Raw genomic sequence first — 27,681 nt, 5'->3', positions numbered from 1 at the left:
ACACTGGCCCCCAAGACAGTCCAGTCTTTCCTAGTAGCCTCTTGTGCATGTTGGACAAGAAGAGAATTTATATCTCTGTGAAGCTGTGCAAAAAAACCAAGTTGTTCCAGAAAAGAAGAGCTAATGAGGTCTGGCTTCATATGGCTTTACTTATTTTGACTGGGTTTTTTTGGTGTCTAATAAGTGCAAACTCCAATTGACTCTCATCACATGATTAAGGCATTTATAGCATATCATCACGTGGGCTCACTGGTGTGTACGTCTTGTTCAGTTACACTTCCTCCTGATGTAGCACTAACAGGGTCTTCTTTCCAAATGCTAATTTTCACGGAATCTTCATGGAACTTAAAGTACTCTTAGTTGGACCTTTGAGACCATTTCTGTCCATTTGGCTGAGGCGGGAAAGCTGGGTTACCCGTTATCAGGGAGAACTGGCAGACCCCATGCAAACACATCAACGTGTGCAAATCTACAGGCGTGCAGACATGGATTCTCTCACCTGCACTCACACGGTGTGTGATCACAAAAGACTCATTTCTTTTAAAAAAATGGGCTGAAGTTATTTCCGTCTCTTTGGGATTGGGAAGCCAATATTCGTTTCTGAAACACCAACAAGGGGCCAAAATTGTTCATAATTAGCTCAATGAAAATTCGGAGCAACACCAATAATTTCCATACAGTTCTGTTAATTTAGACATGAGGGAGCCTGAGCAGAACAGGAATTGGAGTCAAATCTATTAACCACAAATGCAGAATGCTCTAACACAATCATAAATGTTAGCCACATGCATAAGTATAGTCTCCACTGCAAACTGCGATCTTATGATTGCTTAGAAAAAAACACTCGCATCAATTTACAGTGTCATTATATCAGTTTTAAACACAGGGGTTTCTTTAGGGACCATTCCTTGCCACGTGTTACCTTTGTGCTAAATTATATATTATTAAAGAAATAATTTTTAGAGGAATAAAGATCAGGCAAGAACATTATAATATAAGTAGGTATGACAAATAAAATAAAGGTCCCATTGATATATACTTTTTAATCAGTTTGGGAATCAGCAAAGGCACAAATTTTAAATAATGAATTTTGCTGGCTACATCCTTATTTTGTTCTTCATACTATTAATTTCCTACAAGTCAAAGCATTTCCCCTTATTCTGTTTGCCTGTTCTATTTAGCACAAAAAGAAAGATAAACATGCCAATAAAATATATACACTATCAAAAAAGGTGGAGGACAAAATAAAACACCGATAACTATAAGAAACTTTTAACTCGGCAGATCTCATGCATGCAGAGGGAGGAGTTTTGTTCTGTATTATTTTAAAGGTAAAGTTTAAAACATCTACTTCCTATTTGCTACGTATTTCAACAAATTGCTAACAAATTTGCTACGTATTTCAACAAACCTCTACATATTTTTAAAAGTCTCTGCCTTTTACGTTATTTTAATTTGGCAGCCCTGTGCATCGTTTACTAGTTTACATACATGAACTTCATTTGAAATGAATAATCAGTTTGTTTTCTGATCTTCTCTGTCTACCAGACTACAGAATAATTCTCTTCCGTCTTGACCGCTATCATGCCTTATTGCTATTGCTAGAGAAGAACTGCTGAATTATCTAAATGAGAAACATACATACATACATCTGCATTTATATGTGTAGGGTTATAAAACAGGCTTCCAGCACTCAGAAGAACAGTACAACAGTAAAAGCCTACGCTGACTGCTCAGGAACACGCTCCATTAACATTAGCTAAACTTTTAAAGTCCTGGTCCTTTATTTTATTTTAAGTATTGACTTTTAGAATGAATTAAGACTGGAACTCAGATCAAAGCCCCTTACTAGTTTCCTTGTTTATTACTGGGAGTTAAGAAATTCCCGTACAATTCCCACAAGGATGCAGACAGAGTCTGGACAGACAGACAAGTGAAAAGTGGGAGCTAATGAATATTGCTCCAGTGTCAGACAGGTAAAGCACTCCCCTCTTCCTGTTAATTCACTCGAAACAATGAAGAGAAAAACCCAACCCACCCTTGTCTTGTTTGGCTTAGACATGAACCCTTGATAAGACTCTGGAAAACAAGAAACTTTGTAATAGATTTTAGCTACCTTTGGCTGAGAAACTCATATGTCATAAAAATGTAAAAATAGCGGTGTACTTCTGCAACCAATGTACGCTCAGCTTGATATGTTGTAGATAACAGAAAATGACTGAGATAAAGAATAATATAACATTTTTACTTGACTATTACATACTTTACATTTCTCTACAGAAAGGATATCCCAGCAGGAAGGAGAAAGGTGGAGCACAATCCCCGTAGTGTTTCTTGTTCTGCATTGTACAAAACTTTGTAGGGACACAGGAAGAGGATACGGAAGTTTCTACAGGAAAACGGAGAAAAGTTCAAACATAAACAGCATCCAAAAAATTTACCAACAGTTTGTAACATTTCCTTTTTCTCTTTACGTGTTTAAAGACATTTACATTACAGCATAGTTTTACTATACATTTCTATGGGTATACATTTTTGCAATTTCTCTCGCAATAATATCTCAAAGCAATTTTTAACGTGAATTGTGCAAGCTGTATTACATGCAGTAATGGAAGCAATAATCTATTTGGTATAGCATCCTCCTATTAACAGAATGAGCAATGTCGGACTGACAAGGTTATACTGTGATCTGTGTAGGATTTTGAAGATACTCGGTATTTAATCAAGTCCTCCTGAAGACCACTTCCACAATAAACCCCTGATTGAAACCCACTGAAGTCAAAAGAAACTTGCCATAACCTCAACACCTTTTACACAAGGCTGTAAGATCTTGCTCCAGCAAAGCTTGAGCATGTGCTTAAATCTGGTGATGCATGCAGCTGAAACGTGGATGAGAAGGTTATAGCTGAAGACCTGTCCTCTTGCCTGGAGCAGCTGTACTTCATTGGTTGGTGTCAATGGTAGGATATGGCCACGTTAGCCGTTCCCAGAGGTTTGTGGTTGCTTGAACTTATTTTGTATCAAGCACAACAGAAGAGTACATGGTTAGCTCTTAAGAACGTCTTTAATAAGCGTGGACTTAGGCTGGTGTTTATGCTCTTTTGCTAAGTCTGGTTACGAAGGAGCCTATAGTTCGTATCAAAAAAGCTTTCCATGAAAATGTGGCATCTCTTCATAACATCCAGTCAAGAGTGCAGAACAACAGCCAAGGCAATATTTGTGTTAGAACAGTGACTATCGCTAGTATGTGATAAAAAATTATTAGACAGGCAAACGGGTATCAGATTTTCAATGTGTATCCATTTAAGGTACAGGCAGGATAGCAGTCCTGAAATAATACAGAGCAACAAAAAAATGAAAGATGCAAGAACTGGAATTTTTTTGAGGAACAAGCTTGCATTGCAAGCTTACATTACTTGAGTTTATAGAAGGATCAGAATGCTGTGACTTTTAAATGACTTAGATAAGAGTATGTCTACACTGAAAGCTTTTTGTACCTGTATTTCACAAAAACCCTCTGAATACAATCCCCTCATAGACAACTGAAGAGGAATTCCATGTTTTAGTCATATCGAAGGCAGAATATGAATCTAAGGGGTATTTATGTCTTCTCATTCTAAGCACCTAATTTGGGCAGCTGTGTTAGCTGGGGAGACTTCCCAGGATCCCCGCATAGTCAGCAGAGAGAAGCAGGCACCTCCGGATCATTCATGGCAGGGTCCTAACTTACACGCTTGGAATTATTTTCTGAAGTCTCTCTCCTTTACTGTACATCAAGAAAAAATGAGTGCACATGCACATGTAAGGTAAAGGTATTAAGACCCATTCAGTTTTAAACTTTTTTTGTGTAATATGACTTCGAAAAAGGATTTTCTTACAAGCAAAAGGCAGCTATAACTTAATAGCAGTCAATTCCCGTAAGAAACACATAACACATGTATACTTTATGGTCTGCACCAATGACTGGTTAAGGGGTTAGTTTTGACTTTAAAAATCCAAGATATTTTGAAGATTTATTTGCTTTTCCAAAGTGTCTTTTATATGAGGTTTATAATTATAGCTATGGAGTATGAGGACAGGGAGGGCTTTAAGAAAACATTAATTATTTCATTAGAAAATGCACATAACCAAGATAACTTTGTAACTACAAACACGATAATACAATCATTGGAACATCATAATCAAATACACAGTAATTAGAAGAGAAACAATTGCACCTAACCGAAAATGGATAAGTAGAAATGTCTCCCAAAGCGTGTGTCATACTGGGAAACATACAAGCTATAAGGTCACATGTTGAAGATAAAATCTGCACAATTCCATTCGTCATCTAAAAATATTGGAATTAGTGTGGGCTGAGCAGAAGTGGCAGTGAGTTGCGCTCCATTCGACCAAAAGCATTTGAGAACAGTAAAAACAGTTTAATTATATTCAGATGCTATGGTGATATTTGGCGGTAGAGCTACCTTGGTTAAGTTATATTTAGAGGCTCGGTTAGAATAAAATAGACAGATGGGAGATGAGGAAAAAAAAAAGAAAAAAGAGACCAATAAAATGCAACTAAAGTTCTAGCTCAGACCTTTAATTAATTAGCCTGGAAAAGAAATTGCAGTAGAACAGATTGAAAGATTTAAGAAGCACAGTGACCTCTGAAATAGTTAATCTTTGCAGTTAGATTAGACCTCACGGTTATTCAAAGATTCTTGGAATCCTCTTTCCCTGTGTTCCTGGGTTGCTTGTTTAGGTGCTATAGGCTCTTTCAACACACAGCAACATGACATTCCTGAAATGACAAAAAAAAATCATAGGCACATAGTGCAATTACACTGCACACAGGAGGGAATTCTTTATAAATCTTTCACTAAGAAGGCAAACCTAATGAAATCGTACACGCAAGTGATGCTTTTAATCGAAACGTGTTGGGTCATGTGCTTTCTGCCACAACAACATACAGGGAAAGCAAAACATTTAGGAAAGCAAAAAAAAAGTGCCAAAGGAAGAAGAGTTTAAAAGCAGTCATTTTCCCTAAACATTCCTTCCTGATCAAGCACCGCAGCCTTCCGCGGGTGGGTAGGGGAGGAGGAGAAAACCTTGGGGTCTCTAAAACATCGTTGCCTTAAGACTGAAGGCAGATTTCTAATTGCAACCCAGCAGTAATTCTCATTCACAGCCTCTGGCATGAGAGACTGGAACATGCTCCCCAAGGGAAAAAGAAGTCCCTGGGAGGAGGGAAAAAGCTCCTGCTTCTTTGCTGAAGTCCTACCATCTGCACAGTATACGTGTTTCATGGTGGGAAGAAGCACTTAGTCCTTCTCCTGCCTCTGACAGGAAACATTTTAGGTTAAAACTTCCAGAATTCCTTTGTTGCAGAACATGTGGCATGAGATTCCGGACCTTTTGTTGATGGCAAGCAATTATTTTTCCCACTAATCTGATCCAAATTTGAACAAGAGGTTTCTCAGCAGCACACACAGTTTTGTCAATGTCTGCCATCTAAAACCTTTTCTAAAGCTCACAATTTTACTCTAGGCTGCTCAGCAAAAAGCCCAGGAAGAAATAATGCTTGCCGAGGAACAATGTGCAGTCCAATCATCTGAGTTTCCGTGGGTTTGGGTTGGTGTTACACCCTGGAGGTAGCACTGGACAGTATTGCAGACAGCATTTCTCTTGCCAGTGAAGCTGCCTGCGAGATGAGATAAAACTGAGGACCTGACCACTTTGTGAGTGGTATGGATCCCCCGGGACTTTTTGCAATAATGAAGTTGTTGGCTCTGAAGCCCATGTTTGTCCAGCTCCGGGAAAGTGTGGAAGAGAAAAGCCGAACCTGCTAGAGGAACATTCATCAATATTGATGCAACGCTTGCAAGGCATTTAAATAGTATGTTGTGAAGGGCAACCAAGAATCCTACGCTAATTAGGCTGTCATTCCAAACTCAGGTAATTAGTTTCTATATACCCACTTTCCAAAATCCCCTGGAAATCCCCCTGTAACCTGGCAGGTGGTTATTCAAGCTAGAATTATTAGAAAATAAGAGAGAAGAATGGTTACGAGTGATTCTCCCACAGAACCTATTGTGTTAGTTGTCATAAAGGCAGATGCAAATTTGAAGCCTCTTCACTATAGAGCCTGTAATCTAGAAAGAAATACAAAATGTTTAGAGAGGGTGAAACAATGTAAGCATTCATTAAATATATTAGCAATTAAAATATTAAATGAGACTACAATTATTTCCAACTGCTTTCAACTTTGTTCTTGATAATTACACATGATTATAAGCATCTATGTACATTTAAGGAAAATTGTGTACCGCAAAGCGACATTACAATTATTTAATTTCATGTAATAATTTAATTACAGTGGGACTCAAGGCTCGGAGTGAAATTAGACTGACACCTAGACCAACACAGACATGTGCCTCAGCCTGAAGAGCTTCAACAGAGATCTGGAGCACAGTGAACGTACCTTTATTTTTTTGTTTCCTTCTCTTAGATTAATTAATTTAGGTTAATTACAGCAGCACATGAGATTTATGAACAGTTTAAAAATACAGTAGAAACAATCTGAAAGGACAGACAAAGCCTGGTTTCTTAATTGATGTAATCTAATCAAAATGAGGCAGAATTACAGTCACTATACTTAAGAATGCTTTGGGGCAATTTTTTCAACAGGACAGGTTTATAAATGCGGGCTCTTTTACAGACTGCACTATCCCTAGATAAACAGGACACAGAGACATCCCGGGTGCATATGTTTGCTCAAGGATCGCCTGAAGCCATTAGATGAGGACTTTCAGCAGCGGTAACCTGCCTTACTGGTCGAAGGGGAGCCGTCTCTAGTTACCCTTAGTCCTTTACAAGCGCAACAGCTGTTGTCTGGACCATCTCTGAGCAAGGAACTTCCAAAGCTAAAACCCCAAATCTTCACAGCTTGAGGACAGGATTCAGGCTTTATAATTAACAGTTGTAATGATAATATGTGCTGATGAATGGATGCGAATCGAGACACAGACGTTCACTAGAGACTCAACTAAAAACATAACTAGCATTTTTATGACCATTACAGGTTTTGAGTGGAATTGCTTTTGCAGAAGAAAAAAGCTCCTACACAATACAAACATGCAATTTTCCTCATTCACCATCTTGTATTTTTGCATCAGATAATCCTTAAGGATAACTATAAGCCTAGACTAATTTAGCAAGGCAGATATTGTGGATGAGAGAGTTTCAGCAACCATTTTGTAAAGCACAGTGTTTTTATCAAGCACATAGATGTATTTTCCAAAAATATTTTCCCAATGACATCCACAGTGCTAGAATCAGTAGCTAGCCCTGGCCAAAAGCTCCCATTTTCTTCCACTTCCAGCAGAGCTTTCTGAATTCCTCGTGTTTCCAACATATCCTGGTGGCTTTATTCCATTAAACAAGTTACACACTTTCTTCTCCACCATCCGTAGGGTAAAATGAAGAGTCCTCATCGAGTGGCCATCCCGCCTCCAGCACGGCAGCTTTATTTAGGTTTCTACCTCACTATCTAGACGAAAAAAGGACAGGAGCTGTAAAAAAAAAATTCTAGTGCTGTCAACCAAGTTACAGTATAGTAAATAAAAGAAACATTTTATTTTTTAAACATTTCTAAAGACATCTTTTTATTTACTTTTTGTAAAAGGAAAGAAGGTCTACTGGTTTTGGGAATTTGTTCTCTCAGATCTCCACACCACTAACTGGTCAAGGCAGCTCTGGAACATCTCTGCTTCGTCTCTTGTTCTCAAAATCGATGAAAGACAAATGTATGGTATGTATGAAAGACAAATATATGAATGCTGGTACCCCCAGCTGCCAGTCCAACGTTGCATATTGGCACCATAAAAGCTTCTCCAGCTGCCCTGGTTTTGCAAAACCAGATCTTCAGTTGTAGTTCCCAAACATAGCTTGATTCCTGCATCCTAGTGACTTAAACTAACACTTGCAGCGAGGATTTCATCCACTGCGCATTTTAATCTAGGAAATATACTATCTCAAGTTAAACCTTTTAATGCTTCTTTATTCGGGAAACACAAAATGAGGATTTACCAGTCCTCATATCTGTATTCTAAAATTCAGAATGATTTCTAAAAGGGAATTATTTGAGGAAAATAACAAAGTTACGTAATTTGGTGTGCCAGTACCGTGTTATTCTTGCTCTCCCATGGCACATTAGAAGATGAGAAGGAAGAAACCTGACGGACTTCTGCAAGAGACTCACAATTTGCTCACCGCCAGCTGTTCGGATGCTATTGACTAACAGTGGCCAACTGTGACAATCCTTTTAATTCCATCAAAGCATACTTTTGTTCCCAATAACATCGTAGGCAACAACCCAATAGAGTGATAAAAAATAACCATAGCTTCTGTGTCGTTGCGCGTCAAGCACATTCTGAACTGCAGTTATTGTGCTGGAACGATAAATCTTGTGACTATTAAAAGAAATAGCAGAGCAGTATTGATTTGGAAGTATTATGCGTTGAGCATCACTGGCGCACTGGGCAGACAGAAGATAATGTCGCTCAGTCTGAGTAATGTCGCTCAGTCGGAGAATTTCCAAATGAAGTTAGAAATAGATGGTACAATTCAGATATATGATACACAAGAAAGAGACATAAAGGATGTAAACTCCAAACACTGGAAATGCGCCTCTTTCAGCAAGTCCAAACCAACACTTTAGGACGGAGGTCTACAGCTGGGAGGTCGAAACCTAAATCCCAGTCAGCAAACTACCGGTGGCCTGTCTGCGAGATAGGACGTCGAGCTGGAATATCCACCTCAGATTTGACGATTTGAGCGCCCCTTGACTTTGAATCTCAGTTTACGTTGGCCGTGTCACGTTGAACACCGTTCGTGACCGAACACCGTTTGGGTGTCTCGCTGCCCGTCTGAGGTCCGGCTCGGGAAGGCCAGTGGCGAAGGGGGCACCTTTGGGAAGGCAGCAAGCCAGCGAGCTACCCCCCAACACCGCCAACCCCTCACGCCCCCGGCCCAAAGCGGGGGCTCCCAGCGCTTCGCCGCCGCCCCACGGCCCCCGGTCCGACGGGGACGGCGGCGGGCGCCTCTCCCAGGGCCAGCGCCTCGCCGAGGCCGCTCGCCACCCCCCCCGCCCTTAAACCCTCCATAAGCGTCTCCCCACGGCCACGGGTGGGTTTCGGCCACGGCACCTCGCGGCCCGGGGCGGGCGGGAAGCTCCTCCCCGGGGGTGTAGCACAGGAAGAGGTGGAGGTCGGGGGAGCCGGCGGGAGCTCCCTGCGAGGTGGCGGAGGTGCCGCTGACCGTCCGCCGGGCCGATGTGCGTGCCTTGCGCCGCGGCCATGCCGCGCATCGGCGGCCGTGGCGAGGGGCGAGGGGAGGAAAAGCCTGTTTACACAGACGGCGAAGCGCCTGGGGAATAGTGCAGGGGAGGAAGTGAGCCGGCTCGCTGTCTGACTGCGCTGACTTCCTGCTCGCTCCCGCACACGGGCGCACACACACACACACACACGAGAAGGGAAAAAAAAAAAAAAAAAAAAGAAAAAAAAAAAAGAAGGGGGGGAAAAATCAGGATCTCATTGCAAGAGCAACAGAGCGCCTGCAGAAGACTGTCAGCATGGAGAACCAGGGGATTTTACCCAGCTCCCTCTAAAGTACCAGGAGGGAGCGGAAAAGTCCCTCTCAGGCTCTGGGTAGGTACAAGTGCTGCGGCGCCGGCCCCGGCTCCTGCGAAGTTTCGGGGGCTTCGGGGAGGCCGGCGCTCCCCCACACCCCCAACTCGCTGGTGGGGCAGCGGCGGGGAGGGACGCGGCGGGGCAGAACCGCGGGCTGGAGGTGAGGAGCGGCCGGGGGAGGGGGGACACCGGGGGGGCTCGGAGCCCCGCACGGCGCCGGGGGTCCAGCCCTGGGGCCGGGCCCGGCCAGCGCGGCCGTAAGGAGGGCAGGGGGCGGCGGTTGGGGGGCGGCGGTTGGAGGGCGGGGGGCGCTGAGGGGGCTCCTGCCGCCTCAGGGGGATCCCGCCGCCTCAGGGAGTCCCCCGGCCCGGTCGAGGGTCGCCTCGGGGGCCCCGCCGCCCCCCGAGAGCCGTGGGTGTGGGTGAGTGGACGGAGCGTGTGCGGGGTCCGGGGTGTGAGGAAAGGCAGGGCCGGGAGGGGGTCGCTGCCTGACAGGGCGCAGCGGGTCGGGGGGAGCTCTGGGACCCCTCTCACCCCGCAGCCCCCTCGGCGGTGCCGGGTCGTATCCTGCCTCCCCACCAGCACCCCCAGTCCGGCCGTGTCCGGCTGCCCGGGCCTGTCCCCTGCGAGCAGCGTGTCACGATAACGGCGACTGGGGCGGCGGGGGCCGCCCGGGTGCCTGTCAGGGCGGCGGGGGGCGCCGCGGGGTCCCCGGCGCCGCTGCGAGGCCGCGGGCGGAGGGGGGAGTTGGAGGGGGGGGGGGGAAGGGAAGTCTCCTGCAGAAACTGCAGAAGGGGCTTTAAAAAGGCAAAAAAAAAAAAAAAGTGTCGGGAGAGTTTCTGGCTTGTCTGGAAACAGCAAGACTAATTGCCATGCGCTTCCGGTTTGAAACTGGCAGCAGACAACATCTTGAAAATGAGTCACTGCAGCTCACAAAGAAACTCTGTGGTTTTCTCCCTCTCAGGTTTATATATTTGCTCTTTTTTTTTTTTTTTTTATACAGTTTCCTTTGTAGTCTTCGGCGTTCGCCCCGGCCCTACTCCCCCCCGCCCCCCCCCCCCCATTTTCTCAGCCACCCCAAGACCCCTTGGCCGACGTGGAGAGTTTCCACGACCAACCGAAAAAACACTAAAAATGTTTGTAAGGGAAGGAAAAAAAAAAAAAAGGAGAGAGAGAGAAAGGGAGAGAAAGTGGAGAGTTGTTTTTGGATCTGGCTTTGCTGAAGGTTAGAGAGACTCTGATGCTGCAGGGGGAAAAAGTTCCCTGAATTTTCCACTGGCTGCAGGAAGAGAGCCCATTTAGTCATGGCTAAGTAATGTCTGCACACACACCAACTAATCTCATTAGGAGTTTCCGTTCTCTAACACAGGAGGGTTTTGTGGAGCCCTGTCAGCCTTTCTAACATTGCAGTTGAAAGGGAGACAACTTACATCTTTATTTACTTAGGGGTGTAGCGCTAAGACAGGTTTATACAATGCAGCATCTTTTCGGTCATGCGGACTCCCAACTTCAAAAGTCAATGGTTTCATTTTATTTCAAGCAGAAAGTCATGGTTCGTCTTAACATTTTGCTCATACAGACTTTTCGATTATTTCAGATTAAATGTCATTTATGCATAAATAGTTTCGTAGGGCGAAGTGCAGAAATGGGGTACACAGAAGGCTGTGTTACAGTAAGCAGGTTCTGTGCATCATTGCCAATCGTATGTAATTACGTGGTTAAAAGACTCTTGTGTTAAGATACTGAGGTGATGGGCACGTTTGAAAAGTATATTCATTCCCATAAGCTTGCTGTATTGGTGCTTTACACGTTTAATTTCCAAGTGACATTTATTTTGTACATATCACTTAGTGGCTTGTATAATTATTTTGTCATGATTTATTTTCATAGTGGTCATGAAAAAAGTCTGTGTTCAGAATTCGAAAGATTTTTGCCGTGCCCTGCTGATCTTTAATTTAAATTAGAAGTTAACGACTTTTTGCAAAAAAAGCCTGGAGCAAACAAAGAAAATGGAGTCTTGCTTGCAAGTGGGTTTTAACTTCCAAGAAATGTCAAAAAATGTGAATAAAATTGCATGTAATAGGAAGTAACACTTAGCTTCTTAGTTAAATTACCAAGTGATAGCATTAAATAGCAAATATTGTGGAAAAAAAAGTAGTACTTGGATGGAGAACTAACTGCAGTATACCACGTGTTTACCTTTGAGGATCTTCAGTGTTTCCTGTACTTCCTATGTCCACGCTGCACAGAAAAGTTCTTCATGAACATCACTTTACAGAGGACTTTTCTTAGTGGATTAGTGATACGATCTGCAGACACAGACGCCTCTTGTTGTCTTAGTTGGGCAGAGAAAAATTTTTAGAATAGTATGTAAAACAGAAAATGCCTGATGTCTGTTTCAGTAAACTGTAGTCATCAGGTAGTGAAAGCTGTTTTCTGGTTTGGGCGTTTTATTTCTTTTGTAAAAGTCTAAATTTTAGAGACAGAGGTGCATTACTGGGCATAATGGTAAAAAAATCTGTTGAATATATTATGGAACGGGTAGTGTGGTGTACAACACCAAAACCCTTACTGAAGAGTGTTCCCTAGCTCTTATTATCTCTTTTTGAAATATGGACGCTAAATTGTCCACTTATTGCATTAAATATTGCTGGAATTTCACTGTGCCATCTGCTGAAGCACTGTTGTCCTGGTTTGAGAGAGAACAAAAGCAATTTTCTTTTCAGTAATTTTACTTTTCAGTGAAGTCTCCTCTTAACTGACTGCACTCCTTGAAATTAACGGTGTGTTTTTCAGACAGTGCCTGTCCCCAGAGTGATAAGGTCTGATGTTTATAGTTAATACCAAGGAATGGTATGCAGCGAGGCTCTTGCTTTTACTTATTCCCGTAACAACCAAGGTCAGCTAACTTTGTTACGTACCATGTTGGAGGCTCGGAAGTGGAAGAGCATAGAGGGGCTGCACCTGCGGGGAGCAGTGGACAGGACAGGTGACCCAAAACTGACCAACAGGGTATTCCATCCCATGAGCATCATGCTGAGTATAAAGCTGAGGGACCAAAGGGGTTAACTCTCTTTTCTTTGATGGCTGGCATCTGAGGAGGACTCTGTCCGTTCTTCTGCCTTTGATCCCGATCTGTGCCTTCCCAAATCCAGTTCCCACCTACCGTTGAGTCCTGTCCCAGTACTTGCCAGTGACAGGATCGTCATCCTGGGAGCTTCATATTTGGTTTTGTATATATTTGTATATGTTTCATTATTTTCTTAGTAATATTATTAACTTTTTTTTTTGTTGTTAATATTTCATTATAGCTGTTCTAGGTTTTTTTTCAGCCCATAATTCCCTCTCCCTTATTCTCTCTCCCTTACCCTTTTGGGAAGGGAGAGCGGTTAACAGAGAACATCTGTCGTTCGTTTAGTGGCTGGCCCAGCCTAAACTTTGACAAGTGTAGATGAAGCACACACATTCATACATACAGATAAATATAGTCTATCTACACTATATAAATTTCGTATATTGTATTCACTCAGTGTAAGTAAAAACATCTTGATGTCCTCCTAGAAAAACAGATGTAGTAGTAGTAGTGTATCGGTTGTGTGTTCTGTATAGCTCAAAGAGTAAATGAGAAATAATCCATAGATGTGTTAAAAATACAACATTTCTGTTTAGAACAGTGCAAAAATCCAAATATCAGATAGTGCATGATGGTTTCCACTCAAATAATAAAAAAGTCCTAAAGGTGTTTTCACTGTAAGTATGATTTTATTCTTTACGTGTTTTAATTTATGAAATATAAAGCATGTGAGAAGAACACGTACTATCCGGGATGAGATATTACCAGATTTGCTTGTATATTGATTTTCCAAATCGCCTCCATCAGTTGTTCCTAAAAAGGGAAAAGCCTACAGGCTTATATCCTTTCCAATATTACCAACTCCACCTGGATGCAACAGCTGAAATAAGCAACACAATCTCAGGGGGAAAACTCAGCTACAGCCCTATTTGTAACTGTGTTTGTAAACCACTGCCTACATGGATCCTTTCATATTGTAGAAACAAGTATCTGTTTTGTTTTATTCATTAGCAGTTCTCACTGCTTACTGATTCACGGTGGTTCTTTCCCCCTGTTACTTAATGTTATTGCATTAAACTTAGATCATGAAAACAAATCAAGTGTCTCACTCCAAAGACTGGAGTATTCCCCTTTGCTGTGTATGAAGTCCAATTATGTAAACCTTACCTTCTCGTTGTAATGCCCTTCTTGGGATGGAGGCCAGCTTCAGAGTGTGTTATGGTAGAGGGGTTCTTATGGGAAGGTATTACAGCTCAAGTGACTTAATAGAACTGAAGCTGAAATCTACTGTAGTTTAAAAATCTGCTCTGGAGGACTTGGCGCAGAATGAAAGTAATTTCGTGGGTTCACCAAGGTGCATGGAGCTTGTTGTTTGCTCTGAGGGTCGTATGTGTAGGAAGATAGGTATATATAATACTTGGGGACACTGAGGTCCATCAGCTGTTATAGGAAATACAAATCTTTGCCTCGGGAATGCAATCACATAAGAACATGTTGCTTCAGAAAATCAAAGGAAAGAAATAGACGCTGAAATAAAAAGTCATTTGGCTACTAAAGATAAGTGAGAGTGGGATGAGGCTGGAAGGACCAACACATTTGTGATGCATGTATTTGTAAAAAAATTATTTTAGCTGGTTTATCTTGGTGATCTCATACAAAATTTCTTATGCTCGTGTAGTTACAGTTATCTGTGAGTGGTTCTCTGTCATAGTACTAAATAAGATAGCTAATTTGTCAGTTCTTTGCTAGTACTTCCCACACAGATATGGCAGGTTGGACTCACTTGTGCAATTCAGACTATTTATGAGTCCATGGTTTTCTTCTGGTGGCAGCGGCTCCAATGTGCAGCATTCACGGATGCTGCTGCTTGAATCCATCTTAGAGCTGTGACACTGATTATAGGACACTGTTAGCCTGGGCCAATTTCAAAGAGTAGAGTTGGGTTTGAGCTGCTGTGTATCTTTCGTAACCACACCCAATGGTTCATGCAACCGGCTGTCACTTACGGGCCTTTGAAAATCATGTTGTACTGTGTATCCTCGGACTGATTCACCGTGGCTTTCTCCTCGGAGTTTCCCACAATAGGGAATCTCAGAGTCTTGAATCATTAGACAGATGTTTACTTGGCCTGTGGCTTGTTAAATGAATCAGCTAATATTCTGGAGGCTGTTGAGAGCTCTTGAAAGACTGAATATGTGTATTCTCATGTTGAAGTATTTTGGTGAATAATGAATGATTAAAGACTTAGTCATGATTTTGAGGCGAATGTCAAGGTGTAGGTACAGGAAGTCCAGCTCACCGCGCTGCAAAATACAGGGCTGCATATATGGAAACAAAGCAGATGAAGTACATCTTATCTGTGCACTTCACAGAAAGAATACTCATCTTTGTCCTTAAAACTTTCTTTAACTCGTGGTTTTATATGCCAGTAATTATATCAGAATTCAAATGCTTAAGGGTTTGCTGTTAAGAGTGGATTTTAATTCAAAAACTCTTTGAAGGAGAGTTGCTGCTTTTCTGAAAATAAAAACTAAAGAAAATACCTGCCATGAGCATTGATATGAAAATACCACTAAGGCACTACCTGCCAGCTGATTAAATGCCAGTTGATAACTGTATAGTCATTTTGCATTTTAAATTTTGTATGAATACTGTGGTAGTTCTTGCAGTACCAAAAAGTGCCCTGGAATTGTTGATCTGCTTAATCAGTGTAATTCATGGTCGGTATCTTACAGAGTACTGAATGACTAAATATATTTAAGTAATTATTTTAAAGTTATATTACAGTTGAGAACATCGGAGGCCAAATTTTGCCATACCCTAGGCAGATACAACTCAGCTGAAAATTACACTTTTTTACTCCCATGGAGTTACAGTTACCAGCACCATGTCTGATTTTGGTCTGCTTGCTCCAGTAGCATTGCAGTGATTATCTAGAGCAGTGAGGTTTGTCCTTTTCGTATCTGTGGACCCATAATTATTTTTGGGCAGTTGTGCAGATGTCTGTGTTGCAGCTGAGCCTACTCTAGTAGTACTGGGGCACTTCTGCCTCTCCTTCGGGAGGAATCCATTGACCCCTGCACGCGTGGGCCACATGTTGAAGACTGCTCACCTGTATGATGACACCTATGAACTTTTAAGATAAACGTCAGTCAACTACGTAAAGGTTTCTAAGTGCTATACCGTGTGCTCTGTCTATGTCTGAGTGGTCAGATACAGCTCAGGCTCTTCAGGAAAAGAATTTCTGTAGGAAGCCACAAACTTACTTTGTTTTCATCTTCTGAAGCACTTAGGCATGTATTTATTTTTGAGTGTGTCAGCACTTCTTTAGTGCAGTGAGACTAACTGCATGTTGCAAACATTTAAATGCTTGCTTGGCCTGAATGTAACTAAGGCATTGGAGTAGCTCTTGCTTGCTCTGTGCAAGTGTCCTCTAGCTTTGCTCTAAATTTTGCAGTGTCAGCAGCATGTGAAGGGTACTGCCCATTCTATGGCTTCCCCCGGACCCATTTCAAGGAGTCTTTTCAATCACGTTTGTGTCTCCGCTTGCCAATTTACTATTCAGTATTTGAAGACAGAATATGGCTTGGATAATCTTAGCAAATAGTGATTAGTACATATTAATGTGTTTTGGCTCTCATGAAAACAACCCCGTCTTAGTTTCTTCAGCTTTAAAGTAGATTTTAAAGCTTTAGCTTTAAATCCACATTTTTTTTATTTTGTGGATCCTAACTTGAAGATCATTTGAGGTACTAGGAGAGGAAAACGTACATCTTACACGTTGTCTTTTAGTTTTAGCTGTTTTTAAATTATGTAATGAATAATTTGGTTGTCATTTTTATGATTCCTACCAATTATTCAAAATTGGTAAAAGCATTCTAAGCACTAACCCAAGTATTAAGTCCTGTTAATACAATTTTACAAGGTGGCTCTTTCTCTAAAAATATTAGTGAACAAGCAGAGAAGTTTGTGTAAAATACGCTTTTGCGGTTGTACAAAAAAGAGTAGATTTGGATTATGTACTTTACTTAAAGAATCTAAATGTTTTTAATCAAATGTCCTCCTATAAGTTTCCCATCCTCATTTTGCAAAACAGCTGACAGATCATCTGGAAAACAGATTTCTATTACGCATCCATTTGCCTCTAATGTGGTGACAGCACCTCTTTACTGTATCTCTGTATATTTCTTCATCTTTTTTTTTTTATGATATGAAGAAAATTGATCTGCTGTATTTCAGTTCAAGCTTTTTGGGAAGGATGCTAATGAGTGTTGTTGGTTTTAAATGTTTATATTGTGGTAATGCTGAGTGGCCTCTGTTGTATCAAGTCACAATACAGCACAAACAAAAAGTTTATGGACTCAAGTACCACTATTATCTCTTCCCAGCAATTAACAGTAATTCATGTGAAGAGACAAACTTTAAAAAGCATTTAGAAAATAAGAACAAATTCCTATTGCAGCTCTCTCAGCGAAATCTGGAGAAAGTTGACTACCTTCAGAGAATTTCTTCCATGCTACGCTAATGTAGCTGAGATGGGAATGTGGGTTTAGATTCTAGATATAGACCTCTGTGAAGTCTGGTGACTCAGAGCAGACTCAGAGCAACTGGCGTGTGTGGTTAGTTTAACAAACTGCGAGTGTGGAATAGGGCTGGTATAGAAAGTATGACTGCGGCACTCCTTCGCTACTGCTGCTTCAGTACTGAAGCTCTGCCATGCAAATGGTTCCAAACAGAGCAGTATCAAGGCTGGATTGATTCCCCGGGAGTAGGGTACAATAAAACTAACTGGGCAGTCTCATCCAAGTTGAGGAGAGGGGGTAGAGTCTTTGAGTCTTACTGAAACGTGGAATCTCATGCAGGATTTCACGTACAACTCAAAATCGTGGCTGTTAACGTATCCTGAGCAGTGGAGACACTAACAAACCAGTTGGTGTATTGATGTCACTTCTAAACAGGCAACCTAGGCACTTCGTATAGAGCAGAATTTGCTGTAATCATTGAAATAGTGTCCCATTTGTCTCTCCTTCGTAGTTTGCAACAGCCGTGGGAATTAGTTTAAGTACACAGGACACAGTACAGGAGAGTAACAACCAGATCTTCTGTTGGATGAAATCTTGTGTATTTTATGATACATTCTGCTGGGTATTCTACTATTTGATGAACCATGTTAGGGGAAATGTGTAGGTGTGACCTTCAGGTTCTTGTTGGCGTAGTAGACAAGTGAATAATGTCAGAAGATAAGAATCTTTTAATTGGGTTTCAGTTTAGCTTAGCACATGCTAAATATGCATATCAGAACTTTGATTAGCACTGAGAAAGGAGGAGAATAGCAGATTTTTGAGATTTTGACATGTAAGAGTGATTCTTAATGCTGGTTTTTACTATGAGCCATTGCGCACAGAAATAATAGCATTTAAAGTGAAAAATAAGGACCTTGACTAGTACTGTGACTAACGGCTCAAATTTTTTGACTATGTCACTTACACACTGGCTCGTGCTCCAAGGACTATTGCAATAGCGCTAAAGTTTTGGGAAGGAATTGTCCAGGTAAAATATCTCTATATGTCTGTAGGTTACCATCTGCTGAATTGTGTCACACCATTTTCGGTATAATGCTATGATCGACTCCCTTTGCAACGTGACAATATACATGTAAGCCTGTATGTTATTTAATAGCTTAATGGTTCATTTTGCTAATGAAGTAAATTCTGAAAATTGAGTGTGCGTGGGAGGGTGAGCTCTGACTGCCAGCATGAGCTGCTATCATCTTGCTGTGCTTCGGGTCTCACAGAAATTGCCAGCCACCTCGGTTTGCCTGAACAGAACTCCCAGGACTGCGTTTCCTGTCCTGTTAGCCAGGCTCTTCTCTGCTCGCGGTATTAAAAAGACCTGCTTGTTTATCTTAAGTTTCTAATCTAGGAAGAATCAGTCGAGAGGGGAAGATTAGTTTAAAAATCCAAATATAGAATGTATTAAAAGCAACATTTGAGACAGTTGACAGGATGAATACACCATTTAAAATATTAGAGCTACTAGCATAAGTTATAAAGCGTTCTGTCTGCTGTCACAAAATTGGAAATTTTAATATTTCAGGTTAAAAAGGGAGTACAGATAAGGAAAAAGCATTTACATTTGGGAGTAGTCGCCGTTTGGTATGTCAAGTAAACTTTCAGAATAGCCACTGTTCCTGAAGGCTGTATCCTCTGCTCCCTCTCGCTATTTTTGTTTTCATGCATATTTTCTCTGCATTCATCAAAGGGACTACCCGAAATTTTATATAGGACAGCCGAATAATTGTGATCTGTGTCCTACTGATGCCGACAAAAAAGTGAGAGAATGTCATATGGGGAAAATAAACACGTAGGGCTGGCTTTGAAAGCAGAAGTCCCTCAGTTTGCAGTGTAGCGTATAGCCAGCGCGCCACAGATGTGCACCACATGAGCAGACAGAAAGCAGTGTGAGGAGCCTGCATTCATTTTACGGCTGTCCCAAGGTGAACGGTTGGAGCCATTATGGATTTATGTAGTTTTGTTTACGGCTAGCTTTAGAAATAGTTGAGCAGGTTATTTTTTTCAAGCTTTCCGCAGGGAGGCAACTTAGCCATATTCCCTCCTGCTAAGGGCTTTTACTCCAGTCGCATTAAAACTGTTTCTTGAACTGCATCCTTAGGGAGAATCTGAAAACACTGGTGTTTTAGAGGCGGTGTCATCACACCTCTGCTTGGCAGGCGACCAGTCCTTTGTTGTGTTAATTTGGAGGTTGCAGAACTTTCTTCCTTTGGAAATCTGCCTCGGCCTTTCTTTGAATTAGTCAAAAAAATTAAAAACTGCAAACTTTGTCTTACCAAGTGTACCTACTGGAAGCATTACTGGACATGTGTGCGAGTGCTTTCTTTTCTGCAGTGGAACTTGATGTTATCCTATAATATTTTGCTAGATCTTGCTGCTGTCTCTTTTGTGTTGCTCTTAACCACAGGAGTCTGTTTATTTTTTTAAATGTGCTGGGCCAGAACAGTGGGTATTCTTGCTCGAGAAGGAGACCTTGCAAATTATTACTGTACATAATCTGTTAAATTAGAATATAAAGTTAAGAGAAGACTATTATGCAGGAGTGGCAGAGTAAGCATACCTCATGTGACACTGGTAAGTACAAAGGCCAGCAAAACCCTCGGTGCTTTTTTGGCACGTCCTTAAACCAGCCTGTGTTTGTGTGGCAATATTACTGTAGTTTTGCAGCAAATCGGAACTTGTGTGCTGGAGCACTCTGTAACTTTTTCTAATGTTTCCACTGGGTGGTGCTGCAGGAATTCCTTTTTTTTTTTTTTTTTTTTTTCTCACTTGAATCTGCATTTCCCAGAAAGACGCCTCTAAAATATAATAGGAGGAAGTCCTGATTTAGAAAGTTTTTGCAGTTTCAACACAATGGAAGAACTCGGAGGATGCTCTGGCAGGAAATGTCCTGGTTGCTGGATGTGGAAAAATTACCAGCATTCTGTATCATACACACAGTTGCCGAAAGTGCCCGGGGTATGGACTACACAATTAATTTGATTTATTACCTTTAACAGAGAAAGTTCTGCCTCAAGTTAAAACAGGTATATTTACACACTTAGTTGTGAGCTTATTTTTTCAAGGCAAATTAAATTAGCAGTAAGATTTCCTTTGATGAGTATTTGAAAACTTTCTGAGTAAACAAATTGATATTTGTTTTTCCTTCTTTCTGGCAGAATCACTAACTTTTCGCCAACCACATCCTATTTATCACCCTTGAAGCATCTCTGTTGAGAAATAAAGTGTGAGGACTGACTCAGACTTTTGCGTTGCTCTTTCAAATGTTTCTGAGCAAACATTAGGGCAGATTTGGCAGTTGTCTTTTACTTCTCATGATATACTCATTGTAATATGGATGAATTTTTAGCGGAAAATGTTAACAGCTGACTGATTTTTTGACTATTCTAGAAAAGTTTCTTTATTTGATCAGCACCCTTTTGCTCCTGTAATCAAATGCAAAACAAGTGTGCTTCCATTTCTTATAGAAACGAAAATGTAAAAGAGAAAAATTGGCTTAGAGGATTTGTAAGCTGTTCAACTTTCCATATGGACATTCACTTTAGAACTACCTTAAAAATGTATATAGCTGAAACAGATAGAGACTGCCTTATCCCATATTTTGCTCTAAATATACTCTTTGGTATTTGTCATTATGGAATGGAATTGTTTTGGTAATTTCGAACAAAAGCGTTTTTTTTTAAACTCACATAAGTGTTTATTAATACAAGTATTAATATACTTTAAAAATTCGTACAGCTTAGCAAAATCTCGGTTTCTGGTATTGAGAAATGGTGGTTTAAAAAAATGATGACAAAAGAGTCATGTTCTTTCGCATGTTATTGCAGCAGTCACCTCAAGGGTTAAAATGAACCTGAGACACTTAGAAAAATAAAACCAGAGCTGCTATTACAAACTGGGACAGATGTAGGAGGCCAGGTTTCCTGTGGCCCATTTTCCAGTTTCCTGGCTGCAACCTGCAGAAATAAAGGAAGCCGAATGCTAACGTGAATGAGAAGCTAACAATGCCCCACGTCACGCTGCTCAGAGAAACGTGCTGTTGGCCCAAATTCGGATACAAAAGCAGTAAATGGACGTACAAAAAAATATACACACGTTTTCCAGAGTAGTCAAAAAGGCAGGGGGGGAAAGGCGCCTGTTACAGAGAAAAGCTGTGTGCTTGCAAAAGCACACGCTTGCCTGTAAGGGAAATGTAAGTGGAGGTGTGTGCCTGCTGTGGTGGGGTATAGGAAAAGGAGCTGAATCTTTTGCAGCTGCTTTGGCTACAGAAGGAATCGGCAGTTTCTTCCTACACTAAGGGAAATTAATTTCCCTGCCCTGACTCTGCCTCTTAATCCTTTTCATGTACATGTCTGATCACCATCTCTCTGTGACTACCTATAGTGCCTAATGCTGGCTAACACCTTTTATGTCTTCCAGATTTAATTGATCTCCAGCTGATTATTTTTTTTCAGCCTCTGGGCTCCCCAGCCAGTCTGTCCCACTCAGCTGTCCGTGCTCTGCTCCAAGTCCCATGACCTGGTTTATAGCTGAGTCCCAGATGTTCCTCTGTGGACCCTCTAAAGCAACACGGCGCTGGTTTTGATCCTGATGCCTGGAGGCGTTCCTAGTTTTAGCCTTCAGAACTTGTTCATGTTGATTGTTCAGGATCAACAGCATATCTCTTTATTTTAGAAAGGCTGTGCCGAAGCTAACGTAGAGTGGGGAGAAAGAAGCCGGGTAGGAAACCTGGAGTATGTGGGAGAACTGAAGATAAGAATACAACTGTAACATAATCATACGGAAGCTAAGGACCTCTGCAGAGGTCCTGAATGCTACAGAGCTGCTTTTCAGCTTTCTGCCTTTTTCTTCTAGCTTTTCCTGTGCAAGAGTCCTACAAAGCATAATGCCCCGAAGAGTATCCTACTTACCTCACAGTTCATCTCGTAAATCTTTCTGATACTAAGCTTTTTATTTAGCTAACTTTGTCTCTGAGTTTTCTACTGCCTGGACTGAAGATGGCTTGCTTATTTATTTTATTTTGCCCAGCAGGGTTTTTTTTACCCTAATGCTAGTTTACTGACATTTTATCATATGGAATTTCCTATGTATTGTCTTGGTAAAAAACCAAAAGCTAATGCAGCTCATCTGCATGTGTATTCATATGTCTTAACCATTTCTAGTGTAACTTGCATAATGTTTTCACAGTGCTTGTTCGTGCTGGTGGAAGTCAGTCTCCATACACTAAGGGGAGAGCCAGTGTTTGGCATTTGGGCCCCTCACCTACGTGAGGAATTTGGACACCCCCTTTACAAGACAGTCATCTCTTAGATGGAATGCTTTGCCCTGTGCTTTTCTATTATGCTCTTCAGGGAGAGTTTATGGTGTTGACTTTGCTGCCACTTCAAGTTTAGGCATTTCCGTTAGTCCCTTAATTTGGTTGAAATGAAAAGGAGCAGTATTATCAGCACAGATATTCCGAGTTGCCTCCTTCCCGCATCAGTCCTGAACTTAAAATTTGGTGTGTGGAGATCGCATTGTGTCACGCCTTTGAATGGCGGTGGGGGGGGGCACACATTAGAAAGAATGTAGATTGGTAATGCAAAGGGTGTTATGTGGTCACCTGTCACAGCTGCCTGAGAAGTGGACTTTCAGAAAACTCGGTCCTGAAATATCCTTTTGCTGTCTAACACACCATTTCCAAGTATAATTCCTTCCGGCTATGCCAGTGATTATTTGCATCAGCAGTAGTGGAACTGATCAAAAAGTAAAATTAGTAGGCTATTTAGGTCAGGTCAACCTAGCAAATTTTATTTCATGGCTTAGAAAATACCTTTTACTGTCAAATGTATTGTATAAATATTTAAAAAATGGTAAAATGGCAAACCCACATGAGTTACCTGACTCTTTTGACTATATGAATTTTGATTAGGCTTTCCATGACACAGAATATGTTTCTTACATAGGTCATTCTGTACCGTAGATGAATGTCACTATCTAAATAAGCGATTTATTAAAAACTATTCTTCTAATCCATGTAATTCAGCGTGTGGTTCCATGTATTATTTATTGTCCAGCATTCAAATCCTGTACTGAGCACAGAAGAAAACAGGAATATTTATTATTACTATTTAATATTAATAAAAAGTTGAATGAAATGTGAAATGCATGCCCTGTAGGAGGTGACCACATCCTAACACCCATTTCTGTCAAATTAAGGAGAGACACTGAATTTGCTTTGAGTCAGTAAAAATTAAAAAGAATTAGAAATTATGTAAATTAAATACAATGTTTTCTGAAGACTTCCAATCCTCCCAATCATAATTTATAATAACTTTTAATACAGGTAGCACATTTTTCATTAAATTACATGTTTTGTACTACCTCTGTTGTGATTCTTCTGCTCCACCACTCAAATGGGGCCCATGTTAAGGCTTAGTACACTGTGGGGCCACGTTGTCCTCCCAAGAGGGTAGTTAATGCTTTGTGGAACCCCAAAATGATGCCCATAGAGAAAGGCAGATTAATTCTTCTGTTGGGCTGATTGGAAATGAAATATTTTGCATCAGTAAAAGAATCCTGTCACTGCAGGATCTTAGATTTTTACTACTGCCCTGCAAATCACATTTTAGAGAATGGAAACGAGGCACAAAGATGAACACCGGTTTACTGAGTTCAAGTTATTTAAGATTTTACGTCACCGTATATGCTGAGCACAAAGCTTCTGTTAAAAGTAGTTACAGCTGCAAATATCCAGTGCAAATCAGACCTGAATGCCTCAAGTTGGGTGTTTAGAAGAAAAGGACCATAGAATTAACAATCAGCTGAAAATGTAATTTGCGTGATTTGCCTCATGTAGGAATCATACACATACAGTTGCTATAAAAGCAATAATTGAAGCTTTATACAGGAACTCGGTGAGACAGACAGAGGGATGGAGTACAATGCAGCATTGAGCTATTTGGATCTCATTTCTGTGCGGGCAGGCTTGGGTCATATCCAGTAGAAGATTTATGCACGTAGCAGTTATAAGCACATTGATGCTGAATTCTGAGGTGGTCAGGTCCTTTATAAAGCCTGTTCAGAGCTACGCGCTGGGGGAGTTGATGGTAAGGCAAGCAGGGCGGTGAGGAGCTGCCCAAAGCTAATCGCACCACAGCCATCTGCCCTGGGTCCGGCACCTGAAGTGCCCCCCCAGACATGATGTGTGTATCTCAGCTGGTTGAAGAACTGATCACCAAGAAACAAACCACTTTGATCAAAGGTGGCAGTAACCTTTTATGTAATAACCTGGTAGTGTCCTACAGGTACTACCTGTAGGACAGGTAGTGTGAAGTTGGGTAGGATGTTCTCACCCAGGCTTGCGCCGTTCCTGTGTTTTACATTATGCCTGTGGCTGAGTCACCATGAGGCCCATGCTTGGTAGATAAAAAGGAATCCAAAGCTGTTTACATTTTACAAACGACAAGCATCAGAAAACAGGTTCATAATGGAAACTGTAGTGCAACATTAGCTGTAGGTTACCATGTGAGTGTTCCTGGGGAGAGGAGAATGGGGATGGTGGAGACTGGCAGCAAAATGCACTTCATTGTAAGTGCAGTTCCACCAAACCTCTCTGAAGAGGCATCATTGGTGATGATCTTGTCCGGGTTTGAGATAGAACATAACTAATTTTCTTTTCAGTAATTTTATTTTTGTTTTTATTAATGGCATGGTGGTGGAGTTTGTACTGGTGCTTCTGTAGCTCTCTTCCATCTTTAATTTCCTCAGCTGAAGTTCTCCTGACAGGTCTTTGTAGCATGGGACGCCTGTACACATTTTTATACAATTTTGTAGAAAGATATTTGTAAGTTAACTTCAAATATCCCAGAGTGAAAAAGTTCTTTTTGTGGTTTCTTGTTTGGAAGAGTTGTGTGATACAAGCTGAAATTATGCAGAATATCGCTGGAAAATATAGTGATGTACAGAAACTAAGAATATTTTTAAGTAATATGGCTGTATATACCTATATGTGTTTAGTGAAGTAAATTGCAAAATTTATAAATATTAATTAAAAAAGTAATGATGATATGATGAAAAGTAATATGATGCCAGATTAATAGGGATACTTCATTAGTTATGATATTAAATATTCTGTTAAAGATGTTAATACTTGTGTGGATGGTGTAGTTTAAAGGAACTTTTAAAGACTGTAAAGTCAATATATAACTTTCAGGTATATTTAATTCTAGCAATACATTTTTTTCTTGCCTTATGCAATGTGGAAAAGGATTTGTATAAAGTGATGAAAAACGAAATTAAGCACATGCAAAGCTTTGAAAGAGCCACGGCATCTATGCAATTTATTTTCCTTTATACTAGTGAAGCTTACGCAGCATGATTTCCTTAGTGCTGGGGAAGACTTGGGAGAGGCAAGTCCTCCCTCAGCCGCCTGCTGTATGTACTCTTCCAGGTGGTAGATAGTTGGAAGCCTTGTGCCCTCTTGTGGTCAACGCACCAAGGGAAACGTCAGGCAAGAAGCCTGGCATTTTCTGGCCGTGTAATCTGTCAGGACGCAAAGAGAATATATAAAGAGAGTATACAGAGAATATATAGAGTTAATATATATATATAGAATTTCTTATATTAATAAAAAACCCCCAGAAATCATCAGCTTGTTTAAATAAAGACAAAAATATCCATTGTTACGTTCACAAAGGTAAGTCAAGTAATAACTAGCCCCATTAGCACCATAGTCAGTTAACCGAGTAAAACCAGCATGTTTAAATCTGTTAGTTAGACATAACATGTCCGAATTAAGTATCAGGAGGCCAAGAAAAAGTGATTTGATACAGTTTTAAAGTGCTAAGGCTGGCAATGTTGTTGAAAGTGGGGGGAAAGCTCATTTTGTAGTTCTGTAGTTTAAAAGATCAATTTTAGCTATGTCTTCATTACAATAATAAATTGTCTTCAGTGGTAACACTCCCAAGTTTTAAGTTGTGTATGTGCCTGTGCTGAGTTGGAATATAGTCATTCTTAAGTTTATCCTTCTATTGCAGTGCCTGAAAAAAAAGATTTATTCTAGAGAGGGCTCAGTAGCACAGGGAGTTAGTGGAAAAAAAAGATATTCAAACCACCTTTAGCAAAGAAAAGTATTCAAACGACCTTAGAAGTGAGACTCAGGCACTGTTAAAAATATTCCTAGTTTTCAGTCGTACGTATGATAATGAAAGGAAAGATCCCTATTAGAGAAAGGTTCTGTGTAAACATCACTTGCTTTACTGTGCTTAAGTGTACTGAACTTTCAGCATTTCTGCAAAATAGAAACTATCTTTTGAGCTATTTGATTTGGCAAACAGAAGGAGCAAGAACCATTTCAGGCCCTGGAAGAAACAAAATATGTAAAGGCCATATGACACAGGGAAGGCGAGCGTGTGTGGTGGGAGGAGGGAGGTGTGGTTTCTGGTCTTCTAACCAAAGGCAACTGCTCTGGTCTTCCCTTTTCCTCCCCTTCTTCACAGTGGCACATCTGAATGAATTTGGTATGCTTCTCATGACAGTAAATATCAGGGTTTTGGTTCATTTCAATGGATAAGTCCTTTTTTTTTTTTCCCCTGCATGTTGCTTTGAAGGGTGGTTGCATACATTGAATTGAAGACACCAACTGGTGATGACCCTGTACCGTGGGAACTATACAGGCAATGCTTTTCTAAATATTTCAAAAAATGCCCGTGGAAAACATACTGAAACTGGAGTGCAGGTCTTGTAGGTCTTGTGGATGTTCGGTTGTAAATGATGTAGGAGCTTCCTTTGCTCAATTATGTAGGATGACTCCTACACAGAGCTTCCTACTGAAATGTACGTTGGGTGGAACACCTGCTCCCAAATGTTTTTCACACTGTTGCTCTCCTTTGTCCCTTGTAGGTATGGAGAGTGCAATCACACTGTGGCAGTTCCTTTTGCAGTTGCTGCTAGACCAGAAACATGAGCACCTGATTTGCTGGACGTCTAATGATGGCGAATTCAAGCTACTCAAGGCAGAAGAAGTGGCTAAGCTGTGGGGACTCAGAAAAAACAAAACTAATATGAATTATGACAAGCTGAGCCGAGCGCTCAGATACTATTATGACAAGGTAAATTTCGTTATTCTCATGCCGACTAAGAAAATAGAAACACTACCATTTGATATTTCACCTCTATGTGGAAGCTTTTTGAAAGTTCCCCTAACTAGTTTTTACAAAGACAACACTGTTGAAGGCAATCCCAGTGAAGGTAAGAGGGCAGCTAAAAAACACACAGGAAAACTGCATATCCCATTTCCTGAGGAGGGGAGGTTTTTGACCTAGGTTTACACTTACTGATGCTTTCATGTGTTTATGCGTTTGGCTACCCAATATCTTCTGTAGCT

General features: G+C 41.0%; 1 protein-coding gene across 2 annotated transcripts in view; it reads left to right on the top strand.

The window, feature by feature from the left end:
* The first annotated feature begins 9,255 nt into the window (after positions 1-9,255).
* Positions 9,256-27,681, top strand: part of ELK3 (ETS transcription factor ELK3) — a 42,726-nt gene continuing 24,300 nt past the window's right edge. Inside the window, exons 1-2 of one of the 2 annotated variants that reach the window (XM_063322760.1) lie at positions 9,256-9,689; positions 27,198-27,406. In XM_063322760.1, coding sequence (XP_063178830.1) covers positions 27,200-27,406 — 207 coding nt within the window. In that variant the 5' untranslated portion in view covers positions 9,256-9,689; positions 27,198-27,199. The remainder of the gene's footprint in view (positions 9,690-27,197; positions 27,407-27,681) is intronic. The other variant, XM_063322761.1, reaches the window with a different exon arrangement.

This window comes from Chroicocephalus ridibundus, chromosome 1, assembly GCF_963924245.1.
Source record: "Chroicocephalus ridibundus chromosome 1, bChrRid1.1, whole genome shotgun sequence".
Taxonomy (NCBI): Eukaryota; Metazoa; Chordata; class Aves; order Charadriiformes; family Laridae; genus Chroicocephalus; species Chroicocephalus ridibundus.
This window is presented reverse-complemented; position numbering and strand designations above follow the sequence as displayed.